The sequence below is a fragment of the Triturus cristatus genome, chromosome 1_1 (genome assembly GCF_964204655.1).
Source record: "Triturus cristatus chromosome 1_1, aTriCri1.1, whole genome shotgun sequence".
Lineage (NCBI taxonomy): Eukaryota > Metazoa > Chordata > Amphibia > Caudata > Salamandridae > Triturus > Triturus cristatus.
The window spans coordinates 571,961,838-571,988,703 of NC_140579.1; the positions used below are offsets into that span (position 1 = coordinate 571,961,838).

General features: G+C 53.0%; 1 protein-coding gene across 1 annotated transcript in view; it reads right to left on the reverse strand.

Moving 5' to 3' along the window:
- LOC146870655 (protein phosphatase 1 regulatory subunit 12B-like) overlaps window positions 1–26,866 on the reverse strand; it is a 206,524-nt gene that overhangs the window by 13,584 nt on the left and 166,074 nt on the right. The window contains exons 7-8 of the mRNA XM_085643364.1: window positions 23,014–23,156; window positions 22,625–22,732 (exon numbers count right to left, since the gene is read on the reverse strand). Of these exons, the coding sequence (XP_085499490.1) occupies window positions 22,625–22,732; window positions 23,014–23,156 (251 nt within the window). The remainder of the gene's footprint in view (window positions 1–22,624; window positions 22,733–23,013; window positions 23,157–26,866) is intronic.

Genomic DNA, 26,866 nt, shown 5'->3' on the forward strand with positions numbered 1-26,866 from the left:
CCCGGGTCTGATTAAGGCCTAGGGAGGGGGCCACGCGGCCCCCTTACAATTTTTTTTCCCCCAAAAAAAATTAGGGGGCAGGCCCTGGGGGATGGAGTCCCCAGGGCCAATAAATTAGAAAAAGAAGGGGGGCCACACAGCCCTCCTCCTTAAAAAAATAAAATACATAAAAGACCAGCATCGCGCCGGAGGCCACGCCCCCTCCTTGCAGCACTCTGCAAACGCGCCCCCTGGCCAGTTGTAAGTTGGGGAATTAATTCCCCTTCAATACTGAGGGTCCCTGAGGGCCAACTAGCCCAACAGGTATCTCCAGTATGCACCAGGGAGCTGCGTTGCAGACAGGTGTTCTGAGGCCACGCCCCTTTTTACACCTCTCTGCAACGCAGCTCTGTGGCGCTTACTGGAGGTACCTAGTGGGCTAGTTTGACCCTAGGGACCCTTAGGATTCAAGGGGACTTAATCTCCCAACTTAAAACGGCCACAGGGCGTGTTTACACAGTGGTGAAGGGAGGGGACGGGGCCTGAGGTGACGTGTGCAAACACGCCCTGTGGCGTGTTTTAAATTGGGGAAATAATTCCCTTTCAATCCTGAGGGACCCTGGGGGCCATCTAGCCCACCAGGTGCTTCCAGTAAGCGCCACTGCTCTGCGTTGCATAGAGGTGGTGCAGGCCGTGCCACTTTTTACACCTCTCTGCAACGCAGCTCTGTGGCGCTTACTGGAGGTACCTAGTGTTCTAGTTGGACCCTAGGGACCCTCAGGATTCAAGGAGACTTAATCTCCCAACTTAAAAAGGCCACAGGGCGTGTTTACACAGTGGGGAAGGGAGGGGACAGGGCCTGAGGTGATGTGTGCAAACACGCCCTGTGGCGCGTTTTAAGAGGTAGTTTTAATTCCCCTGCCCTATTATATTCTAGGGGCTTACAGAGGAGGTCATGCTAATCACAGGGGGACCCAAACGCATAGTGTTCCCTAGTGTATGTAGGTATTTTCACTGTATTCTGAGTGTCTTTTTTCATAGCACTGGCTCTAGGACTGGTTAGTCAGACTCAGTTACCAACAGTATCCGTCTGAAAAAGTTGAAGGTACAGGATGATTTTGCAACAAGGCTTCTTTCTGCTCTTCTGTTTGTTCTTTCTGCACGTTATCCTTCTTCCTGCACTTTTCTTCGTCTTTGAGGACTTCCGTTGCTTCTTTCTGCATTTCTTTTTTTTCTTTCTGTGCGTTTTTTTTCTTTCTTCACATGTTCTCTCTCTGTAGGCATAGTTAGAAATTAGCATTTAAAAAACCTTTGAAATTCACTGAAAAAACCATAGGTTTCAGGGGCGTTATAGTTAGCTGGACTTTTCACTCCATACAAAACCATTGAAATTCCCCCGTTATAGTTAGTTCAGCTAACTATAACTCACGTGCCCGCAATGCACTGCTGATGACGTCACATATTACATCACTCACGACATGGTCAGTGATATCACTCATGACATCACTGATGACATCTCAAATGACATCACTGATGACATCATCCTTGTGATAGAGTGGCAGACCTCCTCTCACCCTAATATAACCTTTGATACACACATTCAAAAATAGAGACTACAATTTTCAAAACAATGGACATACCAATACCAGTTACAACAACCTATTCAGTAATTCTAAGATACACATACACATCCACTCATTCACCAACAGTCCTATACAGTCACTCATACATGTACTCACTCATCATATGTACTCATACACCTATACATCCTGTTACACAATGCCACTCATCCATAGAGTTACTCACACACAGTCACTCATGCTAATAAAGAATCAAACATCCATTTACTTGCATATACAGTTATACACACACCACCACACTTACTTCTACAGAAACTTACACATACTTAGTCTTTTAAACAATCACTTATAGAAACACATACTTACTCATACAGGAACTCTTCCAATCTCTCACTCTCACAGATACTCACTTATATACACCAATAGTCACATATGCTAGTCTAAAACATATGTAGATACTCCTAAAGACACTATTGAGACAGTCATTCACTCACTAACACACCCATGCACACACTCATCCACCCATACAGTCCTGCACACATGCTGTCTTCAACACATACAAACAGTGAGTCACTCACTCATGCACCTATGCACTACGTAATACCCCCCACCGAACCATACAGACACTCAGACACTCAGGTGCCGATCACGATCCGGCAAAAACCGGGTACGAACCGTCGGACGGAGCATAATCTCCGTCCGACGCGTACCCGGTCGTCAATTTTTACAAACAAGGAATTACGATTCGCACGGGTACACCAGTACCGTACGAATCGTAAAAAAGCCCGACCGACCAAAAAAAACCTACCAATGCGATCCGGAAAAGCGCCGACCTGACGTCGGGACGCTCGCAGCCAGCCATTCACGACCCAGGAATCACGATTCGCACCGACGTCACCCCGCACGGTGAATATTTTGCGGCAGCCAAAAACTGCCGGGAAATCAGGACGACGCGAACAAGGACCACCAGTACGCGACGGACAGACGACGACGCGAACAAGGAGGACCAGTACGCGACGGACACACAGGACCACGCGACCAAGGAGGACCCGTACGCGACAGGACGACGCGATCAAGGAGGACCCGTACGCGACAGGATGACGCGATCAAGGATTACCAGTACGCGACGGACAGACATGGACCCGAACCTACGAGTCATCCCTGCCCTCATAGCAGTCCACCTCCTCTACAGGTTACGACGCAGACGCCGCAGAAGGTCAGAATAACTAAGGGAGGGGGGAAAGTGGGGTGGGGTGGGGGTGGCAGGACCAGGGCAGGCCACAAAACAACCACATAAGTCACACACCACACATGGCCTGGACATACCTGACTCCCATGCCCTGGTCACCACGAGGGGGTGGGGGCGTGTCCTGATAAGCCAGCGACCGCCACAACGGAAGTCCGTCACCACGCGAACCGGCAACACAACCAGACAGGTACGTCCCGTACCCACGCCTGAAGAGCGTGGGTACGAGTCGGACCACGCCCACACACGTCACCCCAACAATGGCGGGACGGATCGCACCCACGTGGCAAAGGCCTGGGTACGGACCGCACAAGCATCACATAGCTTGGGGACGGATATGTACGGACCCTACCCCCACCCCGTATGCAAGGAGCGCACCCCCCACCCCAACAGTGAAAGTACGACCCGTACCCCCACCCGCGTATGCATGGAGCGTACCCCCACCCCAACAGTGTAAGTACGACCCGTACCCTCACCCGCGTATGCATGGAGCGTACCCCCCACCCCAACAGTGTAAGTACGACCCGTACCCTCACCCGCGTATGCAAGGAGCGTACCCCCCACCCCAACAGTGTAAGTACGACCCGTACCCCCACCCGCGTATGCATGGAGCGTACCCCCCAGCCCAACAGTGTAAGTACAACCCGTACCCCCACCCGCGTATGCATGGAGCGTACCCCCCATGCCAACAGTGTAAGTACGACTCGAACCCTCACCCGCGTATGCATGGAGCGTACCCTCCATGCCAACAGTGTAAGTACGACTCGAACCCTCACCCGCGGACGTACGGACCGTACCCCCACCCCCACCAGTGTAAGTACGACTCCTACCCCCACCCGCGGACTCACGGACCGTACCCCCACCCCAACAGTGTAAGTACGACCCGTACCCCCACCCGCGTATGCATGGAGCGTACCCCCCAGCCCAACAGTGTAAGTACGACCCGTACCCTCACCCGCGTATGCAAGGAGCGTACCCCCCACCCCAAAAGTGTAAGTACGACCCGTACCCCCACCCGCGTATGCATGGAGCGTACCCCCCAGCCCAACAGTGTAAGTACGACCCGTACCCTCACCCGCGTATGCAAGGAGCGTACCCCCCAGCCCAACAGTGTAAGTACGACCCGTACCACCACCCGCGTATGCATGGAGCGTACCCCCCAGCCCAACAGTGTAAGTACGACCCGTACCCCCACCCGCGTATGCATGGAGCGTACCCCCCAGCCCAACAGTGTAAGTACGACCCGTACCCCCACCCGCGTATGCATGGAGCGTACCCCCCATGCCAACAGTGTAAGTACGACTCGAACCCTCACCCGCAAACGTACGGACCGTACCCCCACCCCCACCAGTGTAAGTACGACTCCTACCCCCACCCGCGGACTCACGGACCGTACCCCCACCCCAACAGTGTAAGTACGACCCGTACCCCCACCCGCGTATGCAAGGAGCGTACCCCCCAGCCCAACAGTGTAAGTACGACCCGTACCCTCACCCGCGTATGCAAGGAGCGTACCCCACACCCCAACAGTGTAAGCACGACCCGTACCCTCACCCGCGTATGCATGGAGCGTACCCCCACCACACCAGTGTAAGTAGACTCGTACCCTCACCTCGAATGCATTGAGCGTACCCCCACCGTGTATGTTCCAAGCGTACATATCCTGAAATCGGAGGTGTGTGTGCAGAGTCCACCCAGCAGTGCCCTGAGACAGGAGGGGTGGGTGCCTATCACTCCCAGCAGTGCCCTGAGACAGGAGGGGTGGGTGTGGAGTCCTCCCAGCAGTGCCCTGAGACAGGAGGGGTGGGTGTGGAGTCCTCCCAGCAGTGCCCTGAGACAGGAGGGGTGTGTGCAGAGTCCTCCCAGCAGTGCCCTGAGACAGGAGGGGTGGGTGCCTATCACTAACAGCAGTGCCCTGAGCCAGGAGGGGTGTGTGCAGAGTCCTCCCAGCAGTGCCCTGAGACAGGAGGGGTGGGTGCCTATCACTAACAGCAGTGCCCTGAGCCAGGAGGGGTGTGTGCAGAGTCCTCCCAGCAGTGCCCTGAGACAGGAGGGGTGGGTGCCTATCACTAACAGCAGTGCCCTGAGACAGGAGGGGTGGGTGCCTATCACTCCCAGCAGTGCCCTGAGACAGGAGGGGTGGGTGTGGAGTCCTCCCAGCAGTGCCCTGAGACAGGAGGGGTGGGTGTGGAGTCCTCCCAGCAGTGCCCTGAGACAGGAGGGGTGTGTGCAGAGTCCTCCCAGCAGTGCCCTGAGACAGGAGGGGTGGGTGCCTATCACTCCCAGCAGTGCCCTGAGACAGGAGGGGTGTAACACATGTGTGTGAGGCCAGAATTATCCACATGCATACTGGCTACAAGGGAACATGTCCCCATGAACTCATGTCAACAGACTCCACACACAAGTACATTGATCACCAAGGATGCCACGATTGTTGCAGGTGGAGACATGGCCCTGCATGCATGGCCAAAGTAGAAGGGCTCCGTCACACACACAGCTCATGTAGACACAGCTCTGCGCTAAACATTGGGAACACCCTGCAGGGAAGAAAGCTGGGTACACAGAGGAAGGAATACACCCTGGGACAAGTGCACCATGCAGTAACTGCTTACATGAACAAAGAAAGTTAGCCAACACCTTGTGATGGCACACAGATCCCAGGGTCCCACCAATGAGCAGTACACTACTACATATCCCACACACCCAAATCCTTACACACCACCCAAAACCATGTAGCAGCCCCACCAACACCAATACCAGCATAGCAGTAGTGTGATAATGAAAACAAAATTAAGCTTTATTCAGCATGAGCACAATGTCCGTGGATCGCAGGCAGTTCAATCTTCACAAAGCCCATAGGGCAGTCAATGATTCTCAGCTGGATGGGGGACACAGTGGGATGCGTGTCCCCTACCTTGCCTGCACAGTCAAATGGCATCGTCTTCCACACTGGTGAGGGCATCAGGGGGGGGGGAAGCAACAGGCACCGCAGGGACATCAGGGCAAAGGGGCGGCGTTGTGGGTGCAGGGATGGAGGACTCCACCACAGGGGGTGGGTCAGTGCCAAAGGCGGAGGCCAGGATGGCACTACACACCTTTGCAAGGTCCTCCAGGGAGTCCCCTGCACCCGAAGGGACCTCAGGCCCCAAGGAGGGGGGGGGGTCAGAGGGATGGGTCGCAGCGCCACCGGGGGAGGGTGGAGACAGGGGGGGAGACTCAACCACCCTGACCGGGGACCTCCTTGACCGCTTGCGTGGTGGTGTAACTGTGGGGCTCAGGGACAGAGCGGCCATGAAGGAGTCCTTGGGGGAGATGTGGCCAGGAGAGCTGAGGGGAGGGGATTTGGAGGGAGTGGACTGGGTGGAATGCGGACTCCCACTATGGCTGTGTGTCACACGTTTGCCCCCCGACCCAGTGGGTGTGCCTACCTCACCCTGTGTGTGCGTGTCAGGAGGAGTGCGGTGGACCTTCCCTGCTGGTGTGGTGCCCGTGTCCGTTGATGTGGGTGCATGCCGACGTCTGGGTGTACGTGGGACAGGCATGGGAGTGGGAAGTGTGGATGGGGCAGGGGTAGGTGGCGGGAGGTCGCGCTGCAGGAGACCCACTGCTGCAGTCAGTGTGGAGTCTATGGACCTCAGCAAGTTGCGTTGGTCAGCCTGCGATGAATGAATGCCCTCCAAGAAAGCCTCGATGTTGGTGAGGGTTTTGCCGTGGGCATGGAGGACATTAAGGATCGCAGCCTGACCAACCTGCAGTTGCCGCTGGATGTCCACAGACTCTGCATTGGCGGCAGCAGTGGAGACAGGGGCAGGGGGTGCGGTGCCTGGCAGGAAGGAGACATGCTGTGACCGGGCACGCTGGGAAGGGACACGAGCAAGTGGGAGGCGGCTGGTGGGAACTGAGGGGGTGGTGCGAGGTGTTGTTCCGCTGTCAGCTGCTGGTGCAGCCACCGCCCACTCGGAGACATCCTCCTCAGACCTGTCAGCTTCGTATTCTGACGTGCCAGTCGACAGGTCCTCGGCCGCACTATCCTCCACCTCTGTCCCACTCGATGTGCCAGCCCCGATGTCACGGCTGGCACTGGTGCTCGGTCCCTCCGCCTTGCCTGTGTCCATGTCTCCCTCTGTGTCCCCCGACGATGCTGTGGGCAGGGTGGAGAGACAGAAATTAATCAGACAGCTGTACACATCAGTCACATGAGTCCAATCGACATAAGTAACACTGCATAGCCTGAAAAGGAAGATCCCTAACATCTACTAAACAAGGTACCGATGTAGGGCATGAAACACACAGTTGGTTGAGCCACCATGCCACTGAAATACCATGGAGAGCATGAGACAATAGCTAAACACAGGAAACGGAGTCTGACATAGCACCCAGGCCCTGGGGACAATCCAGCACTGCATCTGCACCACACAGCGTTGGCGAAAATACCGATGACCAGGGACCATATCCATGAACTTGAGACACATGCTGCATAGGTAATGCTGAAAACATGCCCAACATGACTCGGTCACTGCACATTGCGTGTGTGTCCAGACACATCACACACTGCCCAGACCCAGCAAGTAGAAATTAGGATTTGACACATAGGCATTGCCCGCCCCAACAAGACCCTACACGAGGCAAATTGTTGAGACACAGGTGGCACCAACATCTCATAGTCTGGGTGATACACACAGGGGCAGGCAAAAAGCAAGATTGGACGCCAAACAGCCAAGGTGCGCCTGTACAAATAATGAGGTACCAGTGCCCATCCTCAGATGAGTATAACAAGACACACAGGCACTGGCAACTGTGAGTATGAAGAAGGACAATCAGGTCAGGCTGCACAGTGGACACCTGTACAAAATAGCACGTCTATATACATGGTGACAGGGGACAATGGCACAGAGCACAACCTACGCTGTAGACACTGAGATTGTCCACGTTTATGATGACACATACACCACTGAGGAAAAGGTGCCCCAGGGGACAGTAGTGGGCACGCAACTACATGCTACTGAATGGTAATGACTGCAACACACGTCACCATCCCTGCACTATGTGTATCGCACACTCATGCACATCATGTCACAGGCCACTACATAGGACATGCGCGCTGTAAGGCATGACACATGAGAGACCAACTCCCATGTCTGGAGTCAGCATCAGTGCCAACTGACATGGAACCCACATGCAGTGAACTTGACAGTGCACAGGCAAGGTCCCACAACCTGTTACACACCACCCCCACACATGATGCTACAGTCATTGTTCTCGTGGACAAAGCGCCAGCCAACATTACCTTGTGTAGGAGTGATTACACACAGACCAGGGAACACATTGCAAGGAGGGGAAGGGTGGCAGGGGCGCAGCGCTATACTGGGGCAAACAGGATCTGCACAGCACCTTTAAACCCTGCCAGTGAATTCATGCTACTGTGCCCTTACAAATGCCGGTGACACACAACAAACACACATGTACCTACCCCCTTCCGGCTGCTGCATCGCCTGTAAGCGCCTCTCCAGGTCTGGAAAGACCACCGGCAGCACACGCCTGTGGAGGTGGCTCAGACGGCGGCGGCCGCGGTTCTTGTGGCTCTCAGGTGAGTCCCCCAGCAGGAGCCGTGCAATCCTCCGCGTCCAGCACCGGATATCCTGCCAGCGTTTCCTCACCTGGGGCAGGCTCCGCCTCCGACCATCCACACCCCTCACGGCACTGACGGCGGTCAGCTAGATCTGCTCCTTGGCAGTGGCGCCTACCTGTGAGGAGGAACAAGTGACACCACATCAATACACCAGCCACATGTCACAGAGAGACATATGGGTACAAATTAGCTGGTTACAACAAGGCATGTCATGCAGCCAACGCATTGCACCTTTGTCATAGGGACATCATCCCCTGGTGAGGGAAAAAGCAGTACGTGCCACAGTGGGTACACAGGTGGAATGATGGCAATGTCACAATCAATGATCAAGGCTCACACTGTGCATCACACCCACCCCTCCTGTCTCAGGGCACTGCTGTGAGTGATAGCCCCCCACCCCTCCTGTCTCAGGGCACTGCTGTTAGTGATAGGCCCCCACCCCTCCTGTCTCAGGGCACTGCTGTGAGTGATAGGCCCCCACCCCTCCTGTCTCAGGGCACTGCTGGGAGGACTCTGCACACACCCCTCCTGTCTCAGGGCACTGCTGTGAGTGATAGGCCCCCACCCCTCCTGTCTCAGGGCACTGCTGGGAGGACTCTGCACACACCCCTCCTGGCTCAGGGCACTGCTGTGAGTGATAGGCCCCCACCCCTCCTGTCTCAGGGCACTGCTGGGAGACATCAGGCACCCCCCCCTGGCACCCCCCCGACAGTACATGGCATGTGTGTTACACCTGGACACAATGGCAGAAGTCACAGTCACAACATAGGGACAGTCTGTGGCAGTGGCCTATGCACTCACCTGATACCCTGGTCGCCCATACAGCATGGAGTACTGTGGGAGGATCACATCCAGCAGAGCCATGTTCTCCTCCAGGGTGAATGGCTGTGTCCTCTCCACAGCCCTTGACATGGTTCCAGGGAATCAGTAGCAGCAGCTGGGTCGACGAATGCAAAGATGTGCAGGCAAGTACTCCCTCATGGGACCTGGCTGCCTTATATGTGCCCTTCTGCCCAGTCTCATGCACAGGAGTACAGAGTGATTGGTCACTCACATTTGCATCCTATGTTTCCACCAATCCCTTCAAACCTAGCAGTCTGTGGGTTCTCTATCGGTTTCATTCTCCTGCATGATGTCAGCCCCACAAACACATTGCAACAAAGTAGAATAATTCCAACTGACTTCTGCTGTGCACCTTCCAGAACAATTTCGAAATTTGAACTTGGTCTCCATGACAACCAGCATGCATGTAGGCCTTAATACTTGTCCCCTATGTAATTTGGAGCATCACACACAGGTACGGTGCGTTTCGGGGCCCTAGGGCACCCCAAATGCATGGCAACGGCCCGTACATGCATGCCTACGTTCACTATCACTATGGGTCTGCACGCGTATGCGTACTCGTAGTGGTACGGGCCGTACACTCGCATGTACGCTCACTATCACTACGAGTACGCATACGCGTGCAGACCCATAGTGATAGTGAGCGTAGATGCGTGTGTACGGTCCGTACCACTACGGGTACGCATACGCGTGCAGACCCATAGTGATAGTGAGCGTAGATGCGTGTGTACGGTCCGTACCACTACGGGTACGCATACGCGTGCAGACCCATAGTGATAGGGCCGTACACACGCATCTACGCTCACTATCACTATGGGTCTGCACGCGTATGCGTACTCGTAGTGGTACGGACCGTACACACGCATCTACGCTCACTATCACTATGGGTCTGCACGCGTATGCGTACTCGTAGTGGTACGGACCGTACACACGCATCTACGCTCACTATCACTATGGGTCTGCACGCGTATGCGTACTCGTAGTGGTACGGACCGTACACACGCATCTACGCTCACTATCACTATGGGTCTGCACGCGTATGCGTACTCGTAGTGGTACGGACCGTACACACGCATCTACGCTCACTATCACTATGGGTCTGCACGCGTATGCGTACTCGTAGTGGTACGGACCGTACACACGCATCTACGCTCACTATCACTATGGGTCTGCACGCGTATGCGTACCCGTAGTGGTACGGACCGTACAAATGCCTGTACGCTCGCCATCACGATGGGTACACATACGGCAGCACTCCCACAGTGATTTGGGAACATACACAGGCCCTCTTAGCAGCAGTACGGCGGTTTTTACACATCACAGTGGTGATAGGCGACACACAGGTAGGAATAGGGCGGACATACTTGTCCATGGATGGACATACTTGTCCATGGATGGACATACTTGTCCATGGATGGACATACTTGTCCATGGATGGACATACTTGTCCAGGAATGGACATCAAGGCATCGTCTGTGCATTACTACATGTGTGGGGCACAGGTGTGACAGGCTGTGATGTGGAACATGCCTCCTGAGTGGAGAAGGCACCAGATGTATGATGAGATGTGCATAGGTGTACTGTGTGACGGTGCAATGTGTGCCAGGCATGCCCTTGACTCCTTTGACATGTGTGCATGTCGTACTGCGCACTTGGGGTGAGCGTCACTGGCATGGCACGGACACCAACACACGGAAGTGTCCCATGATGCCCGGTACAGGGGTCATGACACATGACTTGTCACTACCCACAGTGCACAATGTGACTATGTCATTTATGTGTCCGGGATTTTCATCAGGTTGATGTTGTAGCACCCTCAAAAGCTGCAGCCGTTGCAGCAACCAACATGTGTCTGTGTGTAGATTGTCATTGCACACTGTTCCGCACACCATGCCACATGTGGTATCGGATGTGAGGTGCACATGTATGCATGGGACACGGAGTAGCGTGACAAGGCCATGTCAGCATCCTCACAAGGAATGTGTGGTGAGTCATGACATGTGCACCTTCATGGCAAGGTGTGTGGGCAGGCCTAGTGTAATGTCATGTGACCTGTGGCTCCGGTGTTCCGCAACCAGTCTCTGCAATCGGCATCCCACTTCTGCTGATGTGTGGGTGTATGTCACTCCTGTCTTGCGTCGGGCTGTTCACTTGCACTGGGACACAGCTATTCCCATGGCGTGGCATGGGGAGGTTCTCAATCTCCGTGTGTAGCTGGGTCTTGGAAGGAGTGTCATCTTGCATCCATACGTGTCCTGGGCATGTAGCACATACCTGACTCCCTATGTAGCATGTGTGTATTGCCAGATTTACATGTGCTCAGTAGACATGAGTTGTTGTCGTAGTGCACTCACTCTTCCTTGTCACTTCCAAATTACTGCAGAGCGCCGCCTCTTGCCCGAAGAATTCCAGACTTGGCTGCCATGCAGGAGAATGACAGGATCCGGCTCTACCGCTTCACCTAACCGTTGATCCTGGAGCTGACGGCGAGACTGGAACCACACCTGCAACCGCAGCACAGGTATCCTACGGCACTGACACCCCAGCTGAAGGTAATGGCTGCCCTACATTTTCTTGCCACGGGTACCTTCCAAAATACCATAGCTCATGTTGGTGGCATGTCCCAGAGCATGTTCAGCGGTGTGCTGCATGATTTCTTGGAGGCCATGTTGATTCACCTGGATGACTTCATCAAGTTCCCAACCCCTGAACAGATGACTGAGGTCAAGCGTGGATTCTATGCCCTGGGAGGGATGCCCCATGTCATTGGGTCCATAGATGGGACACATGTAGGTTTGGTACCACCACACGCACGGGAGGTGGCGTACCGCAATCGGAAGCACTACCACTCCATCAATGCCCTTGTGGTGTGTCTGTCCAATATGGTGATTTCACATGTCTGTGCTCGTTTCCCAGGATCAGCACACGATGCCTACATCATGAGGCGTAGCGGGATGCCTGATATGATGATGCAGCTGCGCAACGAACGGGCATGTGTTGTTGGTGGGTACAGTCTGTCCGTCCTGTATTCTGTATAGCCGACCAGCACGACCGCTTCACCAGTTCTAACGATGTCCATGTGCTTCCCATGTAGGGGACGCTGGCTATCCCAACATGCCTTGGCTGCTGACACCTCTCCGCAACCCCATCACGCCGGCCCAGCTCCGCTATAACACCGCCCATGGCCGGACAAGGCGAGTGATAGAGAGGACGTTTGGCATGCTGAAGAGCCGATTCCGGTGCCTCCACAAGACCGGCGGTGCACTCCCTTATGCCCCGGCGAAGGTCTGCAAGATCTTCATGGTCTGCTGCATGCTGCACAACATGGCAGTTGAAAGAGCTGTGCCACTCATCCTGAATCAACATGACGAGGACCATCCACCCGTGGAGGACGAAGGGCTTGGCAATTGGGCTAGTGATGTGGAGGATGTGGAGCCGCAAGAGGACATCCGGACTCGGCTCATACGCGACTTCTTTGCTTAGTGGTGAGTACCAGTGTCTGAGTGTGCACGCATTGGTCCCCGTGTGGCATGCGTTGTGATGTGTGTCTCCACCTGCATGTATGGCACGTGGGTCAGAGGTGTGTGTGGGTGTGTCACTGGAGTGATGGTGGCAGTGATGGTAGTATTTCCCCAGTCATAATTGTGACCTAGCATGTTGTCATCCATACATGTGTCGAGTAAATGCACATGCAAGTGGCTGTGCTTTTTGTGGCTGACTTCTTGTGTGTCTCTCTTCCCCAGGTACCTGCGCATGCCGTTTGCTGGTTGCATTGTTGTGGCACTGCTATTCCTCATGGACATGACATCGTGGGCTGACTCAGCGTTACAGGCACGGACACGTTTGGAAGTCTCCATGGGGTAAGGGATGCATCTGGGGTGTATTGGGTGTGGCAGTTGTTCACGATGTGTGCACACTGCCCCTGTCGGGGTTTGGTTCCTCTGCAGCCATGTCGCATCCCCATGGGACACGACATGCAGCTGTGTACACCTGAATAGATGGTCTGCCTGGTTGACAGTCATCAGTGATGGGATAGTGGATTGTGATGATGGCATCAATGTGTGTGACACTGCCCTCGGACACATACGGTTAGCATTGGCTTGACATGGTGTGGGACTTCCACATCAGCGGATCTATGGTGTATGGCAGGCTCTCCGTGTGCAGCTGTGGGTATTTATCTGTTAGCCGACGCTTGTGTGCCAGTACCATGGCTATCACGCATTTGTGCTGCAGAAGGGGGGTGCCAGTGTTGGACCCACATGTCACTCCACATGATGTGTTCATGTGTACTTCGAGTTGCCTCTGCAAACCCGAATACATGACTAATAAAGGTGTCCCTATGCCTCCAAGGTGCCTCTTCTCAGTCAATGCTGGTGTGTTGGCACGGTGCATCCTGCATGTCTGGCATGGTATTCCCTGATTGTGGCTATGTGTCAATGTGTCGATTCGCAAGATGCAAGCTGTGTGTGTGGGCTGTGACTGTGTATTGGGCATGATGTCCATGACTGCGTGGGTATTGTGACATGTGCCATCCCCATGCATCCAACGTTGTCCAGGCCCCCATTCTCTGCATCCACCGGACTCAAGCTTGCAGGACATGGTTCTGCCACCTGTCTACACATACCTGGGTGCCACCCAGGACACTGGACTGGATCCCTGACCTCTGCGCATGACTGTTGGTGTACTCAATGTGTGTGTCAGCACGGTTGTTCGGCCACCCCCTCAGCTGGTTGTGCCCATCACGGGTGTGTATGGTGCTCCATGTCTGTCTTGCCTAATAAACTGTGACCCATGTGTCCTGTGCCAGACTCAGGCCCCAGGGTGTGGATGGTTGAAGAGAAAAGATGACTCAGGCATGTTTAGACTTTACAAGACACATGTTAGGTAATAATGCTACCAGCAGGCATATACTCTTCATAGTGTGATTTATTATTGGGGGGGGGGGGGGACAAAGTGAGGGGCTTTCCGGGATTAGGGAATCCAAAGTTCAGTAGGGGAGTTGGTGTCCTTGCCATTGGAAATCCTCAGAGTCCATGCCACAGTCTTTGTCAACATTGGTCAGCCAGTGACCAGCAGGGCCATGTGGCAGAGAATGTCTCTTGATGCTGTGATGCTGTTGCTCCAGTGGGCCAGGTGCCAGGCCAGGTGTCCTGGGAGATGGTGATGTAGCAGCCACCCTCACGGTCCTTTCCGTGGACGACCCGGCCTCCTGCGGGGAAGCTCACCAGCAGGCCGTGACGACGTCTGGGATGCTCCGTCGGATGTTTCCTCCTCCTCCTCCTGATCCCTCCCTGTGGGTGGTGATGTTCTCCGCCTTCTGGCACAGGGAGGGTCGGCCATGGTGTCGGCCATCCGACGGAGTGTAGCGTGAATCCCCTGGAATGCCGTCACTTGCTCAGCCTGTCTGTCCTCCATCCTCCGTTGGTGTACCAGTAGACAGGCAATTAGCTCCGCATGTTGCTGGGCCTGCTGGGCCTTGATCCCCTCGAGGACGGACACAACCTGGGCCATGCCCGTGGTGTCCTGCCGGTATGAGTCCAGGATGTTACGGACATGGGAAAATACCGGATCCCCAGCCAACTGGTCAGGCTCGCGCCTCCGCCGTCCTCCACTCCCACCACCCCTGCCCACTTGCGCCTGGCCTGCACTTGTGGGCACATGGGGTCTCCGGGACCCCTGAGGGGTGGCATTGGCGTTGTCGCCTGCCTCCTCCTGGGTGCCCGGGACACCGTGTCCCTCCTGGCGAGCCTGGCTGCATTGTGGTGTTGGGGCAGGGATCCTGGGTGTCTCCTGGGATGTGGCAGGAGGTGGGGGTGGTGGTTGGCACAGTTGTACCTGACGCAGGTGCTGCAGGTGGTTGGACACCAGAGGGGCCAGGTCGGTCGGGGTCGTCCGCAGAGTGGTGAGCGTGGTCGCTGCCGGTGGGATCGGGCTCCTGCAGATCTGGGTCCTGTGAGTGTTCCCCCCCAGTGTTGGGGGTGCACCACGACGTTGACCTGTGTGTGAGAGAGACAATGTTAATTTTGGTCCATGCAACATCCATGTTTCATCCGTTTCAAAGTTGGCACATTTCCTCTTGGAATTAGGATCTGTCTTGCATTCCACTCACAGTGCACTTGTGCATGGGTGTGTCCCTTGGCCACCACTTTGGCCCCTTTAACTATGTGTGGCACAGTCTTACTTGCTGCGTCAAGTGTGACTGCAGTCAGCAGTGGAGTGGGCAGGTGTGGCGAGCCATGCATTGGCGCCTTCCGTGTAGCACTGTACATGCGCACATGGAGTGGATCCACACACTTATATGATCCAGGTAGCTTTCCTTGTGCTCGTGTACAGGTTGTGACATGGCCCTGTGTTTTGCCATGGTGAAGAGGGGGGGTTCTGGCACTGGCCACCCTTGTCTACATGCACGCAGTCTACCTGCTGACGAGCAGACATTCACACACGCAACACGGCTGATTAGCTCTCCCTGTGTCTCGCTCCCTCTGTGTCCCCCTCTCCCTCCCTCCGTGTGTCAGCCTCCTCCCTCTGTCCGTCTCCCTCCCTCTCTGTCCCCCTCTCCCTCCCTCTGTCCCCCTCTCCCTCCCTCTCTGTCCCCCTCTCCCTCCCTCCGTGTGTCACCCTCTGTCACCTCGGCCCAGCTTCCTGGGCACACACTGTTAGCAGATCTTTGAGTGGCCCTTGGCTTGTTGATGTGAGTTTGTTTCTGATCTCCAGGCACCCATTGGGTGTGATGTGTGTCTGTGCGCTGCTGCTGTGGTGGTGTGTGCTGCCACTCTTTCACAATGTTGGCTGTTCATTAGCTGCTGTCATGTGCAAAACAGTGCCTTCACCCCCATGTGTTGATGCAAGGCGTCCGCCATTTGCTGGCAAGTCATTCCTGTGTTGGGACACACTGTTTGTCTGGCTGTGACCTAGGCCATATGGGTAAAGTGAATTGTTGTCTGCTTCTGAGTTGCACTATGTGCTTTTTTGGGCCCAGCCTCCCGCCATCCGGGTTACCGTGTCATGTGTTGTTGTCTTCTGTGGCCTGTGACTTGACATTGTCCAGCTGGGTGCATGGGGCATGGTGGCAGCAGTGGCATGTGCGTGCTCATGGAGTGTGGTTGAGTCATGCGATGGCTTGTGGTGGTTGCGTGCCTGTTAGTGATGTTGGTTGTGGATGCCGTTCCCCCCATGTGAGGTGCGTTGTTTGTGTACTCACCCGGGTCTCGGAGTCCTTCTAATCCTCCACCGGCAGTATGGCCATCACCCTCTCCTCCCAGGGATGGTAGTGTACGGGTCTGCGGGAGGGCCCTCCTCCGGTGGCGTTGGCCTGGTCGTGTTCATCCTGCCTCTTGGCTCGGACCCTCCTCCGCAGATCGTACCACCTGTTCTGGCATTCCTGCCTGGTCCGTCTGGTGTCCGCAACAGCATTCACAGCATCGACGATGGTCTGCCACATGGCTGTTTTTGCTGCCTGGCTGGTGTTTCTGACCAATGTTCCAAAGATCTGTGGCTCGACTCTGAGGATTTGATCAACAAGAACCTCCAACTCTCGGTTACTGAACTTTGGATTCTTGGTAGTGGGCATGATGAGGGGTGTGGATGGTGGGGGGGGTGTGGATGGTGGGGGTGGTGTGTGGATGGTTGTGGGTGTGTGGGTGTGGTTGTGCAGGTGCGTGTGTGTGTGAATGTGATGAGGGTGTGTTTGTGAAGGTGGTTGTGTGAAGGTGTGCAAGTGTAAGGTGTAGTAAAGGTTGAGGTCTGGTGCTGTGGGTTGTCTGTGGGGTCTGGCAGCAGTGGGTCTGTTGCAAAGGCTCATGGTTTGTGTGTGTGGGCCCTTTTTATTGGTCCATTGGTGGGTGTGGCTGTGTTTGAATTGTGGGTGGGTTGGTTATAAGGAGTGGTGGTGTATTGGGCCTCTGTTTGTTTTTGGCAGTTGCAGGTCAGTGAAGGTGTTGTTTTGGTGTTTTTTGGCCATGTTTAGTGGCTTTGTGCCATTCGAATGGTGTATTGTTGTGTTGTTTTGTTTTGTCCTGGTTGTGTCCGTGCGTTTTGAGCGTGTGTACGGTGTGTACATGGGCCATTTGGTTGTACGGTGCTGTCCTTGTGTGTGGCTTGGTACGACTCGTACATGCGGTTGTGATGTTGGGGCCTGGGGTGCGCTCCGTAGTTAGGAGGTTGTGTTGGGGGTAGGACTCGAACGTACTGGGATGTACATACACGGTGGTTCGACACGTACAGGGGTGGGGGTAGGACTCGAACGTACTGGGTACACGGTGGTTCGACACGTACTGGGGTGGGGGTGCGACTGGAACGTACTGGGGTGTAGGTACATGGGGGGTATGACACGTACTGGGGTGGGGCTCGAACGTACTGGGGTGTAGGTACACGGGGGTATGACACGTACTGGGGTGGGGGTGGGGCTCGAACGTACTGGGGTGTAGGTACACGGGGGTATGACACGTACTGGGGTGGGGGTGGGGCTCGAACGTACTGGGATGTACATACACGGTGGTTCGACACGTACAGGGGTGGGGGTACGACTGGAACGTACTGGGGTGTAGGTTCACGGTGGTACGACACGTACTGGGGTGGGGGTACGACTGGAACGTACTGGGGTGTAGGTACACGGGGGTATGACACGTACTGGGGTGGGGGTGGGGCTCGAACGTACTGGGATGTACATACACGGTGGTTCGACACGTACAGGGGTGGGGGTAGGACTCGAACGTACTGGGTACACGGTGGTACGACACGTACTGGGGTGGGGGTACGACTGGAACGTACTGGGGTGTAGGTTCACGGTGGTACGACACGTACTGGGGTGGGGGTACGACTGGAACGTACTGGGGTGTAGGTACACGGGGGTATGACACGTACTGGGGTGGGGGTGGGGCTCGAACGTACTGGGGTGTAGGTACACGGTGGTACGACACGTACTGGGGTGGGGGTACGACTGCAACGTACTGGGGTGTAGGTACACGGGGGGTATGACACGTACTGGGGTGGGGGTGGGGCTCGAACGTACTGGGGTGTAGGTACACGGGGGTATGACACGTACTGGGGTGGGGCTCGAACGTACTGGGGTGTAGGTACACGGGGGGTATGACACGTACTGGGGTGGGGGTGGGGCTCGAACGTACTGGGGTGTAGGTTCACGGTGGTACGACACGTACTGGGGTGGGGGTACGACTGCAACGTACTGGGGTGTAGGTACACGGGGGTATGACACGTACTGGGGTGGGGGTGGGGCTCGAACGTACTGGGGTGTAGGTACACGGGGGGTATGACACGTACAGGGTGGGGGTGGGGCTCGAACGTACTGGGGTGTAGGTACACGGGGGGTATGACACGTACTGGGGTGGGGGTGGGGCTCGAACGTACTGGGGTGTAGGTTCACGGTGGTACGACACGTACTGGGGTGGGGGTACGACTGGAACGTACTGGGGTGTAGGTTCACGGTGGTACGACAGGTACTGGGGTGGGGGTACGACTGGAACGTACTGGGGTGTAGGTTCACGGTGGTACGACACGTACTGGGGTGGGGGTACGACTGGAACGTACTGGGGTGTAGGTTCACGGTGGTATGACACGTACTGGGGTGGGGGTGGGGCTCAAACGTACTGGGGTGTAGGTTCACAGTGGTACGACATGTACTGGGGTGGGGGTACGACTGGAACGTACTGGGGTGTAGGTTCACGGTGGTACGACACGTACTGGGGTGGGGGTACGACTGGAACGTACTGGGGTGTAGGTTCACGGTGGTACGACACGTACTGGGGTGGGGGTACGACTGGAACGTACTGGGGTGTAGGTACACGGGGGTATGACACGTACTGGGGTGGGGGTGGGGCTCAAACGTACTGGGGTGTAGGTACACGGGGGGTATGACACGTACTGGGGTGGGGGTGGGGCTCGAACGTACTGGGGTGTAGGTTCACGGTGGTACGACACGTACTGAGGTGGGGGTATGACTGGAACGTACTGGGGTGTAGGTTCACGGTGGTACGACACGTACTGGGGTGGGGGTACGACTGGAACGTACTGGGGTGTACATGGACGGTGGTTTGACACGTACTGGGGTGGGGGTACGACTGGAACGTACTGGGGTGTAGGTACACGGGGGTATGACACGTACTGGGGTGGGGGTGGAGCTCGAACGTACTGGGGTGTACATAGACGGTGGTACGACATGTACTGGGGTGGGGGTACGACTTGAACGTACTGGGGTGTACCTAGACGGGTGGGGGTATACATACACGGGGGGTACGTGTCGGACGTACGGGGGCTGGGGGGAGTGTTGGGCGCGTATGCGGGCACATGTCTCCATGGTTGCTATAGGAGTTCGGTGCGGACGGTGTTTTTTCCATACGGTTGTACGCTCGGACGCACGGGATGGATCGTGATTCCTCGGTCGGACTTGGCTTTTCACGTTTGTAAGGTAAATCGTCCGAGGACGTGTCGGACACATTTTCCGACCCGAGGACGTGTGGGGAATGATTCCCAGTGCGGTTCGTATGGACTTTTTACCATGCGAATCGTGATTGCCAGTTCGTAAGGCACTTGTACGATTCGTACGGTAAAAAGACCCGATACGAGTCGCACGGGGACATTTTTTACCGGATCGTGATCGGCACCTCATACTGATACTCAAAAAAACAACTAATTACCTATATAGACACTCATGTAGCTACTCAACCACCCATGCAGCCACTTATACACAAAATGAGAGAGTGATACAGATATTTACATATTTAAACATTACTCACTAAGCCATATATTCACTAAGATACACTTAGTCAGTTATACAATCAATTTTTCAAAAACAAATCATCCATTTAGACCCTTATGTGCCCATTTATTCTTCCATCAACATTGAGATATACATATATAAAATATATTTAATTTTCAGAAAAACACACATTCACTGGATGATGTCATCAGTGATGTCATTTGAGATGTCATCAGTGATGTCATCAGTGATGTCACTGACCATGTCATGAGTGATGTAACATGTGACGTCATCAGCAGTGCATTGCGGGCGCGCGAGTTATAGTTAGCTGAACTAACTATAACGGGCGAATTTCAATGGTTTTGTATGAGTGAAAAGTCCAGCTAACTATAACGCCCCTGAAACCTATGGTTTTTTCAGTGAATATATATATATATGTGTGCGCGTAGAGGGGTAGAGAGGGGTAGAGAGTAGGGTGGTAGAGGGGGATAAAGGGGATAGAGGGGGGTAGTAGAGGTGGGGTATTGGGGTAGTAGTGGGGTATGGGGTAGTAGTGGGGTATGGGGGTAGTAGTGGGGTATTGGGGTAGTAGTGGGGTATTGGGGTAGTAGTGGGGTATTGGGGTAGCAGTGGGGTATTGGGGTAGCAGTGGGGAATTAGAGGGGTAGTAGTAGGGTAGTAGAGGGGGGTAGAGGGGTAGTAGAGGGGTGAGGTAGAGGGGTAGTAGGGGTGAGGTAGATAGGTAGTAGGGGGTAGTAGAGAGGTAGTAGAGGAGTAGTAGGGTAGAGGGGTAGTGGGGTAGTGGGGTGGTAGTAGGGTAGTAGAGGGGTAGTAGGGTAGTAGAGGGGTAGTAGGGTAGAGGTGTAGTAGGGTAGAGGTGTAGTAGGGTAGAGGGGTGGTAGAGGGGTAGTAGAGGGGTAGTAGGGTAGAGGGGTGGGTTAGTAGGGTAGAGGGGTAGTAGAGGCATAGTGGGGTAGTAGGGGGTAGTGGGATAGTAAGGGGGTAGTGGGATAGTAAGGGGGTAGTGGGATAGTAGGGGTGTAGTGGGGTTGTAGGGGGTAGTGGGGTTTTAGGGTAGTGGTGTAGTAGAGGGGCAGTAGGGTCGTAGAGGGGTAGAGGGGTAGTAGGGTCGTAGAGGGGTAGAGGGGTGGTAGAGGGGTAGAGGGGTGGTAGAGGGGTGGGGTAGAGGGGTAGTAGAGAGTGAGTAGTATGCCAATGCCAAGTTACACGGCGCGCGTTTCAACAAAATAAATACAAACTCAGTCTAAGCGGCATTTTTAAGAAACGTGCCGTTTAAGAATAAATAAATAACCATTTTCGTTGCTAGGACACCTTCCACGCTGTACAGGAAACAGCATTTTCGTTGCTAGGACACCAAAATGCAAAATGGCGTCGGGCTGTCCACAGTCTCTACGGACTACGGACACGTGCATGCTGTTTGCTATGGACAAATGGCAAGAGCAGCCATGTTTGTCCATGCAGATGCAAGCCCTGGCAGAATCGATTCCAAATGGTACTCGCAATAGCGAGAACAGCACATGCGCTGCTTTCGCTAGGCGAGACCTAAAAACGTTTGACAAACCATCAAAAAAAAACTGTCAAAAGGTAAGTGACAGGGTAGCTCTCACCAGATCTGTGCTGAATTGCGTAGAAGGAAAAGAACCGAGGTCAGCGTGCTGGGGTGGTGCGAGGACGATGCTGATGACGAGACCTACTGGTGGACAGGGGTACTGCTCATGGAAAATTTCCAGATTAGTCTCTTATCAGATGGGGTTGGTAAGTGTATTACACGGTGAGGTCGCACAATCACACCATATAATACACCTAATTTCCTCAACAGTTCCTAATATACTATGTCAGTATTTGTTTTGGAGTTGGGGTGATATAGACAATATCCAAACATTACACTGTTCTCTGTAAACTAGTTTGAGAACTTACAAAACTAAGGCCACCAACTTTAGATTTGGTGAGAGCTACTACATAAGGCTTCAACCAGGTAAAGTCTGTTAGTGAAGTTATTTACATTAAAAAACCTTAAGAGCCAACCATACCTTTACTAGAACACTGTGCCAGGATGTGGTCCAAAGCCTGCCTCTATGGAATTTAGAACTTTTCATTCATCAAGGCATGTTGGGGCAGACTTACAAAAAGTTAATTGTAGAATTCAGCTTGAACTAAGAAATTAGTCATGAGGCTGTATTAGTCGACCTACTTCTGCTTTAGTAAAGGTCTTTGAAGTAAGGTAATGGGAAAGGTTTTTTCAAACTGTCAGGGCGAGTCCATATATAATATTAACAGCGCAAAATTTGACTGTGTACACGATGAAGTCAAGTAAAATAAAAGGACCAGTGAGAAGGGAAGATGGCAAATGATAATGGTCTGAGTGATAATAAAAATGAGTTAACTGCACAATAAGCAATCAAACAACCAAAATGAAAATTACACAATATAAACCGTTTAGCTTCACTATAACTTACCTTTTTTGCTGTAGACGAAGACAGTACAGTGTGGGCTGAAGGTGAAATCTGTTCACGGATTCTGCCTTTATTTACATCGTTGTTTGTAATATTATGATGCCTTTCTGTTTAGGAATAATAAAAAAAAAGAGTGTGCTTTATGATGGCTTAAAGAGCTTGTCGGGGTTAAGGGCAGGGTAAAAGGAAGCAAGAAAAGATAGTAGAGAAGGGACCACAAAACCAGGGCAGGAACGGAATTAACAGGAAAGTTAGGCAGCTTGAAACCTAAAAAAGTAAAATAGGAAGGGCAGCTAGGCTAAAGATTCAACTGGGGAAACATAAAAGACAAATTAGGGAGCATAAGAGCAAAGACCAAACGATGACCACATCCCAGAGGGATCCAGGCTATCTATTTAACAATTTCTATGAACGATTTTCAAGATGACATGTTATTATAGATTTTAAACTTTGAAGACCGGTTAATTTCCGGGACAATTGCTAGAAAGGACTATTAGTCCAAGGGGTACAGATTAGACAAATGACAGTGGCCCCATTTTCCAGATTACCCGACTCTTTTTCAGCCTCTGACTCGGAGGCTTCCTCATCTTCTTCTGAGCTGGTACAGCTGGATTCCTCCTTCCCCTCATCATCGCGCTCAATGAATTTTGATGTTTCTTCTTTGTCTCCCTCATACAGCAGTTTCTCTTTGCTGTAAGAGAATACATTGATGTGAATTTCCTATCTTTTCCCATCCATTTTTCCTGTTATTGACAAACCTCACTTCAATGGCTTGAAAGAACTCTGAGTGCATTATTGGTTAAACTGCCCTACAAAATGCTGCCTTGGCCAAATCAAGTTAACATGCCACCAAGACAAAGAACATTGGCTTAACTAGTCAATGAAAGGGGACCTTTACATTAAAAATTTGGTATTTGTTTTCCTAACAGCCCCAACCCAGACTAATAGCCAAAGTTACCCGACCAATTAAGGAAAATATCAGCTATTTCACAGTGGCAGGATTTTAGATGGTGCATGTTAGACCTGGCACCTTGGCGTGAGTTTCCCTTCCATTTTTTGCTGATGTGCCTCATTGTGTTTTGTTGGTGTTAGCTGCTCAGGGCACTGTGCCACTGCTAATCAGTGCCACAGTGCAAGTGCTCCCTTTGAAAAGTGTATACTTTGATTGGTGTCCATGATTGGTTCATTTGGTTTACTGTCAGCCCCTAGTAAAGTGCACCAGGAGTGCCAGGGCTTGTAAATACAAATACCGCTGGTGGGCTTGCAGCACTGCTTGGGCCACCCACGGAAGCGGCCTAGTAAAATGTGTCTAGGATCTGCCACTGCAGAACCTGCGCGCAGTCTGGTACTGTTGCGCTGACTGCGCAAGTGCACCCACTTGCCAGTCCCTAAACCTTCCCTTAACTACATATTAGTCACCCCTCTGGTAGGCCCAAGGGCAGGGTGCATTGTAGGCATAAGGTAGGACATGCCCTGATGTGTGTGGCATGTCTTAATAGTGAATTACAGCCATTTTCGTTTTTCACTGTTGAAGGCTACCTGCTCTCCATAGGCCAGAATGGGCTGCTGGAATTGCTACACCATGTGATCCCAGTGGACTCAGAGCATGGTAGAAAGTCAAGTTTAGTATGCCTGAACTCATAATAATAAAATAATTATTTTAGTAAAGTTTATTTTAATATCCTGCGTTTGTAAATACTACTTTTAGAAAGTTAGTATTTACTGACCAGGCCATTTCAGTCCGCCTCTGCTGTGTGTGTGTGTTCTGCCTAGCATCAGTGAGGAGCAGGGCTGGGGAATTCCAGGAGACAGGCTCGCTGCCAGGTGGTGGGTAGAGAGATTACACCAGGATGGGTGGGAGGAGTACACCTTTGACTCTGAATAGACCTGTGCTCTGCCACCACAATGCTGGCTCCGCCCCCTGTGGAGCGGCTGATGTCTCTGCCCTGCTGCTGAAAGGAAAGAGCAGAGTCACCACAACAAAGTGCTCCAAAACTGGACTGAGCCAGGCCCAGGCCCCCTGGCGACAAAGAACAAAATAATTGTGCTATAAAAGAAGGAGCCCTGCTCCTAAGAAATCAGATCCTGTTTACGCCAAGACGAACCTCTGCCTGAAAGAGAAGGACCTGGAGAAGCTGAAGGAGGAATACTGTCTTTCTGCCTAAGAGACTGGCCTGCAGTGGGTGCCTGTCTGCTGGAAGAAGAGGAAAAGACTACAGAAAAAGACTTTGATTCAACATGTGCTTCTAAACAATCTCCAAGGCCTTGCTTGTGAACTTGCCCCCTGATCTGCGCCCCAGGAACAGTGGGCGCTACCTTTCCTAAAGAAGAGGAGAAGTGCCTGGAAGCGATTCTGTGAAGCTGACTCCCAGAGAACCTGTGTGCCTCTACCCCTTTCCCGGCACCGCGACATCTGCCACCTGGGGCTACCACGAACACCGCTAGGACCTGCCTGGTCCCAGCACCGCAAGTACCTGCCCCTCCGAGCCGTAGCTCGCACCGCAAGGAAAGGACCCTGAGTGTCTGCGCACTGAGCCTTGGCGACCCCGCGCCGCCGAGATCCCCACAAGGACCTGCGATATACTGGTGATCTACCGAGACTCTGTTGGTGCTGCAACGCGCTAAGAATTGCCCCGGAGCTGCCTTCCCCTCGTCTGACTTTTATCGTGTGGCTGAGACCTTCTGCGAGTGTGCCACGAAGCACCGCCGCCCTCTGACTGCGAGGTACGACACCGCGACGTGGGACACCTCCCCGTGGAAACCCGAGGCTGCCGTGACCATCCCCGTGAAGAAAGAAGGTATTTGTGACTGTCCGCGCTAAGATACGGCCCGTACTCGCCTTCGTACGAGCCGTACCTGCTTTAAACATATTTGGGAGCTGTGCGCTAAAGTACGGCCCGTACTTGCCTTCGTACGGACCGTACCTGCCTCGAAAGTATTATAATTTGAGCCGTACCTGCCTTTAGTTCGAACCATACCTGCCTCGAAAGTATTATAATTTGAGCCGTACCTGCCTTTAGTTCGAACAGTACCTGCCTCGAAAGTATTATAATTTGAGCCGTACCTGCCTTTAGTTTGAACCGTACTTGTGCTGCCGTCCGTGTACGGCGCGTCTCTGCCACTGTCCGGACCGTACCACATTGAAAAGCATTACCGGCGCTCACGCGGGAAGCGTGAGACTTGGCGAGCGAAGCCTGGATCGAGTTCGACGCGTACCTACGTAGGTACGGCCCGTCTGGTTCACTGCCTACATACGCGTACTCAAGCGAGAAGCGTGAGGAACGGCACGACGTCCTGAAATAGCGGTACGAAGCGTACCTGAGGCGCTACGGAGGACACAACCCCCCAAATAACCTTATTTTGATCAGAACTGTGCCATTTTTATAACTGTGGACTGCATTTTAAGCCTTTAAAGAGTAACTGGATTAGTACTTACACGAGAACTGTATTTTATCAACCTGCCTGCAAAGAAATCTTTTATATAAAGAACTTTATTTTGATATAACCACAGCCTTGTGTCTTTGTGTGGTGGGGTGGTGATTATTGTGTGGGACAACTTGCAACGCTTAACCTAATGCCCTCTGGAATCTAGCCTGACTGCCCGCGCCATGTTACCTAGAGGGTGAGCAGGGGTTATTTTTAAAGAGGTGACCCTACGCCCTGACTTAGAGGAAAGGGTCCCTGCTTGTCGCAAGTGGCTACCTGCGCCAACCAGAGACAATGGATTCGAACAGTGCAAGAAAAGCCTGCCATAAAATGACGATCATGAAGAAACTGCTCATGAAATCAGGTGCGTCATAATTAAACAAGAATCATAAATAACCTACATCACATTTAGATAACGCCAAGAAGTAAATCTTCCAAGATGGCAAAGTGAAATAGGAAACATCTAGGCTGAGCAAAAAATCAAATCTGACCTTTCTGAAAATGCAGTCGAAAATGAATGTTCAGTTTATCACTACAATCATTCAAAGCAGCTTAAATACAACCTGACAGGCACATTTCCAGTAAATCTTTTCTGGCATTTGGGATCTTGCCATGCTTTGCAGAGCTGAATTCCACAGAGACAGTCGATAGAAAATGTATGAAGTATGAAACCATTACTTGAAGATTTGGTAAACATTTAACTTCTTAAGCGCCACCGTTTAGGACAATAGGCTTGATTTGGAAATATGAAATGACCTTTAAAAACCTGGTAATTTTAAGTTGGATAATAAGGTATGTAATTACGTACACCATATGTCCAACGACAGCTCACTGCCATTTGAACACTGAAACCCTAGAGGAAGCTCTCTGAGACCCTCCTAATGTATCAATAAAGACGCATTTTGCACAATCATCTCTGGCTACCATGTAGCCTCCACTAGGAGTGATCCTGAAACCAGTATAACAAGCCATTTC